The sequence below is a fragment of the Ziziphus jujuba genome, chromosome 4 (genome assembly GCF_031755915.1).
Source record: "Ziziphus jujuba cultivar Dongzao chromosome 4, ASM3175591v1".
Taxonomy (NCBI): domain Eukaryota; kingdom Viridiplantae; phylum Streptophyta; class Magnoliopsida; order Rosales; family Rhamnaceae; genus Ziziphus; species Ziziphus jujuba.
In genome coordinates this window covers 15,699,867-15,708,601 of record NC_083382.1, presented here as the reverse complement: position 1 = coordinate 15,708,601, position 8,735 = coordinate 15,699,867, and the positions used below count along the sequence as shown (strand labels likewise).

The 8,735-nt window shown below is 32.9% G+C and overlaps 1 protein-coding gene across 1 annotated transcript; it reads right to left on the bottom strand.

Moving 5' to 3' along the window:
• LOC107417367 (tRNA threonylcarbamoyladenosine dehydratase) lies at positions 1-6,986 on the bottom strand. Its single transcript, XM_060816879.1, has 11 exons — positions 6,775-6,986; positions 6,409-6,452; positions 6,093-6,210; positions 5,748-5,895; positions 5,027-5,239; positions 4,196-4,330; positions 3,586-3,720; positions 3,073-3,288; positions 2,636-2,760; positions 1,569-1,626; positions 1-405 (listed from the first exon to the last, which is right to left on the bottom strand). The coding sequence occupies exons 1-11, from the start codon at positions 6,864-6,866 to the stop codon at positions 295-297; spliced, it is 1,395 nt and encodes a 464-aa protein (XP_060672862.1). The 5' UTR covers positions 6,867-6,986; the 3' UTR covers positions 1-294.
• Between the last annotated feature and the right edge of the window lie 1,749 nt (positions 6,987-8,735).

Below are 8,735 nucleotides of genomic sequence, written 5' to 3'. Positions count from 1 at the left end.
TCCAATAACCTGCAAAAGCCTATCCTCATTCAAATAAACATTCAGGCATACAAGCAAAAACCGGAAAGCGCTACAGGATTTTTTACATGAGTATGTTTGCTATGCTCATTTTCATTGGCTTAATATGACTTTCATGGTCTGGGATTTATATAAATATTTCTTTTTGACCCCAGTCCTTCTCTAGGGTGCTATATATATAGGAACAAAATTTTCTACATATAAAACCAATGACAAGACAGGAAAGGTAACACCACTGGAATAGAGCTGAAGATGGAAAAAAGAGATTCAATGTAGTCATAAATCAAACTCTAGTTCAGCTCGCTTCAGCACAGATGTCACCCTATTAAAAAATTCTGGTTCCTTTTCTTTAATATCATCAAGTGTCATTGATTCATGTTCATCCGCCTAACCAGAAGAGCAAGATTTTGTCAGGGAAAAGATGAAAGAAAACAAATTTTGTTAAGTAAATATGAAACAAACAAACTATCAAACACCATGATATTTTCAAAAGCTCGAGGCATCATAATGTACCTAACAACATTGCAAATTATTCTGTCTTCCACTTTAGTAAATGGATTCATTAAAGTTTCCACAGCAAATCCTACTTTGGACCATCGGCACTCACCATTTATAATGGAACAACAGTTTTTCTATCATAGTTATCTTGGGTTGTTATGTCCAAACAAGGAGATTAAGTTTCGTTGTTAATAGAATATATCTCACAATACTCAGTGTTATCAAATTATATAATAACAGAATTGAACAAGAGATCTTTTCAGGCTTGGTCATACTGTTTAATGCTATATGCAGTCCATGTTAAAGTCAACAAGAGGAGCTTAATTACTGCCTTCGTAAAGGAGGAAAAGGAAAGGGGCAGAGAGGAAGAAGGGGAAGGGTGTGTCCTCTCAAATTTGTGCTTTGGTGATGACTTATTACACTAGAAGGTCAAGTATTTGCTAAGGTAGTAAACCACTTACGCAGCCAATATAAGATGCCAATTATCCAATTACAGAGAGGAAGCAGCCAAGATAAAATGAAAAAAATGCATTGTCATCAAAGGTGAGATGGCACGAGGGATATTTTCTCATTTACATAAAAATAGATAATTTGAGAAGCTAGTCGAAAGGTTTAGAGGGAAGGGAACCCTCAAAATCTGTATCCTTACCATGCAAATATATGAAAGAATAATGCAAGAAAAATCATTCTTTTGGTAGAAAATACAATGCCAAAAACAGCTTTCTATTTACATGTAGTAGACATGATACTAACTCAATGTAACAATTACTTTATACATGATAGCGAATAGTTAGATAAATACTCTTCACCCTACTTTAAAGTGTTCTCAAAATGAAATTTTTTTACCATGCAATCCTATTTAGTATATATTCTATAAATCACCAGTTAACCATTTCGCTTTAAAAATCACGTTAAATTAGCATAAATTCCAAAGCTTGAACTACTAAGAATGGAGCCCAACCATCAAACTACCACAATAGACAAATGAAGTTTGCTTCAAGAGTTGATGAAGTGCCATCAATAAGCTAAATTTTAATCTTAATTATACATACCTCTTTAAATTTCAAAAGAATCAAGTTGGAGACAGATGCCGGTTTTTCCCTATCCCACCTGAAAAAGAAGAAAAAGAAAAAATGGAAATGTTGGATCAAAAGCACAACAACGTCAAGTAAATAAAGTTTACAATAGGCAACTCTATTTTAATGAGACATGATATGATAAGCTTCACTGTATCAGAAATGCACCAGTTTACATTCAATTACAATACAACTAGACATTGGTGTTATTTCCAACAATTCAATATTTTTTGGTACAATCTGGTTATATTGACACCCCTATTACCCAACCTTGAACCAATTTAAAACAAAAATATCTAAAAGTGATTATGAGGCATCGGTATATTAGGTTGCATGTTACATGCTATAATTAAGAAATTTAGCATAACTTTTTATAATTTACAGTCTCATGTTATACTTATAAATTTGGACAATGATGGAGAGAAAATGGTTTAGAAATATTTCATGCATTTATGGTTAGCTAGTGTTATTAAGGTTTGTCAAATATCTTAATGAGGTCACAACAGTTATATCATAGTAAAGCCGTTACTAGATAGGTTTTGCAGGTAATGTTGTCAAGCTTTGCTGGTTATAACTGGTTCTGTTTGTTTCACAAGTTCTGACACAATTAAATAATTTATGACCAGGTCGTATCTAAATTATAACCAACCAACCTCCACATGAGATGGACAGATTGCTAACCTAGAAACTTGACTGTGCATTGCCTGCTAAGTAAGCAACCAATTTTACAAAACCATTTATACTTGTGGGATCACTAACTCATACGTTTCTCTTATAATCTGAAGTTGGTCTTATAATAAACGATAATATATCATAATGATAAAAATACAGTTTGCAATTTAATAAATAATATAACAGAAAAATAAAAGATAGGGACTGACATGGAAAGAATTAGAACATGTGTGCATGTAACCTATTCAGTAAACTTACACCTTAAATACCTGTAACTGCCACATTTTGTGTTAAAATTTACTGTACTTCTTGAGTTTTACAACAAAAAAGTTCCTATAAATTATTCAATGGTAGCACTTAAATAACCATACCTCACAAGCATCAATTCATTAACAGATCTCCACATTCCACGCCCTACATCGTTTGCAGAAAGCTCTCTTGCACTTCGTCCATGCCACAACTCTTTTGCAATATACATCACTTCATCCACATCAACCTAAAAGAAATTGCATTAGATACACAAAATATACTAGTAAGCACTTACCATAAGATTATCAGAAAAGTATAAATAATATTTACATAAGATAGTAGAACTTTAAATTTTACATGTCATGAGAGTTAAATTATTCAAAAATGGTACCATTTCCAAACAATAGCACCAATAACTGAACTGGAATAAAGTAGCTGGTCTGATACCTAAAATGTCAACCATGCCATAGATGAACTGAAAAGAGGGCATATATGTGCCAAAGACTCGATAGGATAATAAGATTAGGAAGGCATAGTTCTATAGGATCAACTTTCATACCTGGACTTGCATGGCAGTACCATATAGTGACTCCTCATGCTCAATAAGGCGTTGATGAAGGGTCCGATAATGATCCACATCCAAATTTACCACAGCTTCTGTTTGAACCTGCAACCCTGCCAATTGTGTAACGACATAGGAGGCCATGACCTGTCCAAAAATTGCAGGAATGGTCCCCAAGACAGGAATGATGCGAACTCTAAAACCTGGTACTATCTGATATCAGAATAAGAAGACAGAATATCAAACCATGGAAGATTCATTCACAAAAATAGTTTAGCAACTAATAATTATAATTCTCAAATGCAGATGATTTAACACTAATATTATAAATGATAAAACAACATCATTATCTGTTAAGGAGTAATAAAATATATCGGTTCATAGTAGGAAAATAATTTAAAAATAAATAAACTACCAATCACCTTTTTCCAGAGTTCGTTCCTTGGTTACCCATATATAATCAAGAAGCAAAATGCAACTCAATTGTTTTCCTAAAGTATTCTTGCTTACCTGATAATCTGAAGGATTTTCTTCCTCTCCACTGGGTCCTTTGAATGGAAGAAGCTTTGCCTTGGGTTTCTCTAACGAAAAAACAACAGGAATTCCACCATCAATGCCATAATCTCTCCTCAAGCGGTGCCTTACCTGAAAATTGGAAACTTAATAAGATGCTAGAAGTTGGTGCCAGAAATATGAACTACACTAGTGAAGGGAAAAGAGAATCTGAAATGCTGCTGCACCTTCATAAAAGTGGTACACTGAACTATAATAGAAAGCAGTAACGCACAAATCACATCAGACAAAGGATAACTATTAACATTATTTTCAAACAGTATTAGCTTCAAGGATGCTAGGACAAGTTGTGTTAACTTGAGAAACATTGTTGAACCTCTTTTCTATAAGCTATAAGTTTTTTTAAGAAATCAGTCCCTTACACTGGGAATTTCAGTCTCAAAAAGCAGAACAAATACTTCAATAAAATATGATAAATGAGTTTGTACAATGAAGAAAACAGATTTTAGCATACGCTAAAAAATAACAGTGAGTCAGAGAAGCATATAAAAAAATTTTAACAAGCAGTTATAGAAATTTCTAAATTAAAACAAGCCAGTATTTTTACAGATCGAGATAATGGGTCATTTGTAGATTCTCTCAAATCAGCAACACGAATTCTTGTTGGGTCAGCTCTAGCACCAGCTCCTGTTGCCGATAGAACCTTCAAACCCCTACGTACACATGCAGCAAGAAGTGCCACCTATTACATATAAAAAATCAAGCATCTGAAAACAAGTACTGCAATTCATATATGGATACATGACATGGATACGATTGAGCAGTGACCATCAGGTTTCTGATTCCTCCACAACTAACCTCATTTCACCATTAACCAAATTGTGTACAAATTATGCATCACCTAGTGTCATTCTAAGATATAATGCAGATAAAAATTCTCCTAAATAAAGACCCTTACTGATAGTTCAGGAAATAGCCATACTTTGGGGCCCTATAACTCATTTACTAGCAATCTCTAACATTTGGACAAGATCTCTGACATCTGGACAATCATTTGACCACGGACAAGACCTATCTAGAAACATATGTCATAAAGTGATTTGACAAAATGGGACAAATTACTGAGAGATGTTAGAAGCCCAGGTGTGGTGTCCAAGTTTTTATTGAGTTTATACCCCAAGGCTTCACTTGGTTCGTAATCCCCAAGGAAGGAAATTCCATGAAGGGAAGATAATCAAGTTGACATCACTTTAATGTTTATGCAACCTTATTTAGGTAGCCATGTGATATTAAATTCAACTGCAGGCCATAGGAAGAAATAGAAGAACGAAAGTACAAGATTTTCCATTGATGACTGATATCATGTTGAAGAAATTTCTTTATTATGACTTGCTGGTTTTAAAAAATAATAACTTAAGTAACTTGCAAGAAGAGGTACCTTCGTATCAATGTTATCAATGCAATCCAAAACAAAATCAGGGCAACCTGAAAGGATCTCTTCTTCAGATGATGCATCATATAGTAACACCTTTGCTTCTACATGGCACTCTGGAAAGATTGATGAGAAATGTTCTTTGAGGCACTGGGCTTTTGGAATACCAACATCTGCTCTTTTTGCAACAGCATGTCGATTCAGTGATGAAAGTGATACCTAACAAATGAGTAAAAGTGTCATACAATGAGAAAATTGATTTCTGCTAAGCTTGAAATAAAAAACCTAGGATTTTGAGTCAAAAACAATTTCAAAAAGTCAATTGATGAATATTTAAACTATAAGGGAACAATATGAGAATTTTAAAATCATATGGATTCTTATAATTATACCAGACTGCAAAGATTATTTTAATAATGTTTCTTATTAAAATTTTTTTTTTTGAAAAAAAAAGACATAAAAGAAAATAGTCACTGTCAAAAGTTATACAGGCACTAATTGCTTAATAGGCACAACCAAGAAGAATAATTTAAGGTTGTATTGCATAAGTTTTATCTAAAGCATGCATAACTTTGGCACAACTTGTCTGATGTCCCATGAGATAAGAACAAGTGCAACTCATAATAGAAGCAAAACATGAATATGGATTTTACTATGCTCCACAACTTTGTTAACAAGAGTAAAGAAGAAAAAAAATAAAGGAAGGAAAGCTGCACACCGAAGATACCTGGTCAAAGTCCACAAGAAGAAGCCTCCCAACCCCTGACCGTAAAAGCATTGAAGCCGCATGACTTCCAACTCCTCCAAGACCAATGACCACAACATAGGATGCAGTCACTTTCTGTTGAGACTCAAGGCCAAAAAATTGAATGTTCCTATACAAAACAAAAAAACAACAAACTAAATTATACTATTAATGCTTGTATTCATTTAATTCAAAGTATTAATACAACAAACCATATTTTTCAAATTAACCTTCAACAACTAAATATCCTTCGTTAATATTTAAAGTGCCATCAAACAAGTTTTCATTTTTCATTTTTCTACGTTAAAAACAGTTCTCAAATAGTACCTGGTTAGTTGTTCAGAAACTATCTCGTCATCTAGAAGATTTGCACGAACCATCCCATCATTTCCATCCAGAGAAACCTCATTGCATCTTGTATGTGTCTCAGACAAAAGCCTTTTACCTTTTAGAAGTTATGAGAACCATAAACAAAAATTATTGACTAACTTCATGATGTGAAAGTAGGATAAGATCATAAGAACAACAAATGAAATTAAATATCAGACAACAAATTCAGGCATTATACAAATATGTATTTCGGCATTGAAAAAGCAGGGTTCTTTCAATATGTAGCCAAAATTATATAGAATTGGTGACTTACTCTCCAATTCAATTGCCTTCTTATCGCCTTGGTTTGCCATCCTTCTGCAAGCATACATTACTGTTAATTGCTGAGGGAAATACCCAGAAAATAAAACAAGTTCAAACTGGGCTCAGTGAAATGGTGGTCCTAAATTATTAAACAATTTAGAATTCAAGGTTTCAAATTTAAACATCAAAAATATTATTATGTAGGAAAAGATTCCAACCGAATGTACGCAATATGGAAAATAGAGCAAATTAAGAACAATGAAGAAATATCTTAAGGAAAAACAAATCTAAATCCATGACCAAAATCAGATTTTCGATACTAATTAATGAGAATATAAAGAATCAACCATAAATGATATGAACCAAATAGACTCGCCTCGTAAGAAGCTTGAGAAGTGTAATGGTAGAAACTGAGCCCAAAAGAGCTCCGACTCCTACCAATGCCAAGCTCTTCGCTCTATCCTCCATGAATTTCTTCTTTCTTCTCTTTCTTTCGGTTTTCTCTCTTTCTCTCTCTCTCTCTTTCTCTCTCTAATAGAAATTTTATCGGAGACTTTGAAGGGTTTTAGAGCTGACTGAGGGTTTAGCAGGCTGAGCAGATAGCCGATTGGCGGGTTTTAGTCCCCAACTTCCGGGTGTCCACCCTACTAAAATGTCTCGGACTAAACCCAATCCAGTTGAACTAGGATTGAATATATTCATTTTCGCTTTCTTTATTTTTTTATATTTTTTTATTCATTTCATTTTTTTATTATTTTTTAAGTACATTTCATTTTAATATTTGGATTGCCCTAATTTCATTTTTGAAATTTCTTTATCAATATATCTTTAGATAAGGATGCAATGTTTCTTTTTATATGATGAATGATATTATGAAGTAACAATTGCAAATATTTGTTTATAAATAAAATTTTCTAAAGATATTTTGCATTTTTATTTTTTAACTTGAATTTTCATTTTTTTTTTTTGTTTTTACTTCTTGTTTCTTTCTTATTTTAATCTAAAAAATGAGTAATCAAAATGTTAAACACTTCTTATTAAAAAGCTAATGCTTGAAATACTATCATTCAAAAAAAAAAAAAAAACTCTAGTAATTTTATTTTTATCAACCATTGAAAATAAATCACTGAAATGGTATGCTATCACATGGAATATATTTAATATCTTACCAATCAGTAGATTTTTATACTAAATTCTTATATTTTATGCTTAAAAGAGAGAAATTAGATTTAAAAAGCAATTATGAATTTTTTTTTTAAATTATAGTTATAATAGAAAAAAGAACATTTATAAGAGAATCCACTGAAATAAAATAATTTGTTCTCAATTTCTTAAGAAGTACCAAAAGAAAGAAAATACTAGGGAGCAAGAGAAACCAAGGAGTTAGAGGGAAGACACTTCATTTATTCATGCTATCCTCAATGTTAACATCCAGAAATATATATCAACAAGCACCTGCTTCCAAGATTTAAGGAAACCAACCACTACCTGTAAACATAAACCACTATTTTCATAAGTAAAGAGATAAAGAACAAAGAGAAATAACATTTACCACTATTAACTACATATGTTAAGGCATTCTCCTATACATGGAACTCCATTAATTAAATAAAATAATAATACTACAGGTTCTTATCCCTCCCCTCTGGAACCTCAAGAATGGGGTTAAGTTATGCCCTTAGAAAATAATCACTTGATCTAGCATCATCTTTTGGGGTTCCGACCAAGGCTTTCGAGCCTGCCAATAGCATTTGATCGTGCATTCGAATTGCTCCAAAGATGACTAAACTTAGACTAAATCTAGGAAAATTATGAGCATTGTAGGCCTGTCATGTGACATAGACTTTACCCTTCAATTCTTTTGGAATTTCTCCCATGTCATTCCAATTTATATAAAGATCATGAGGTCGCTTAAAGATGCTCCCATATTTCTAGCAAGCTTTGCCAACAGTAGGAGTATAGATGACTGGAAGCAACTCCTTAAAACGTCCATCGACGATGGATTTAAGGTCCATGTCAAGAATTGAATCGTTATTCCTTATGTCCTTGAAAGTGCTCTCCATCAAAGTGTTTGTGTGTGGCTATGATTGAGTATTCTCCATCAGAGTTTGGCTATGGTTGATGAACACGTAGTGCTTATAACTCTACTAGTATCATCTGAAGTGTAATATTGATCTGTTGGAAGTCGTTCATGCCTGGCCAGAATATCTTGAACTTCTTTTCAGAATTCAACTTCTGTTTTGCCATGGGTATCCAATCACCTGGCTCTAATACCAATTGATATATTCTTGATTTCTTAATAAGTATCAGAAGAAAGAAAATAGTAGAGAGGAACAG

Coding starts and splice junctions, on each gene's coding strand:
- LOC107417367 (XM_060816879.1), bottom strand. CDS start 6,866: ATGGAGGATAGAGCGAAGAGCTTGGCATTGGTAGGAGTCGGAGCTCTT. Junction 6,453..6,774: donor CTTCTCAAGCTTCTTACGAG/GCGAGTCTATTT, acceptor GTATGCTTGCAG/AAGGATGGCAAACCAAGGCG. Junction 3,721..4,195: donor ATGACCCATTATCTCGATCT/GTAAAAATACTG, acceptor TCCAATTTTCAG/GTAAGGCACCGCTTGAGGAG.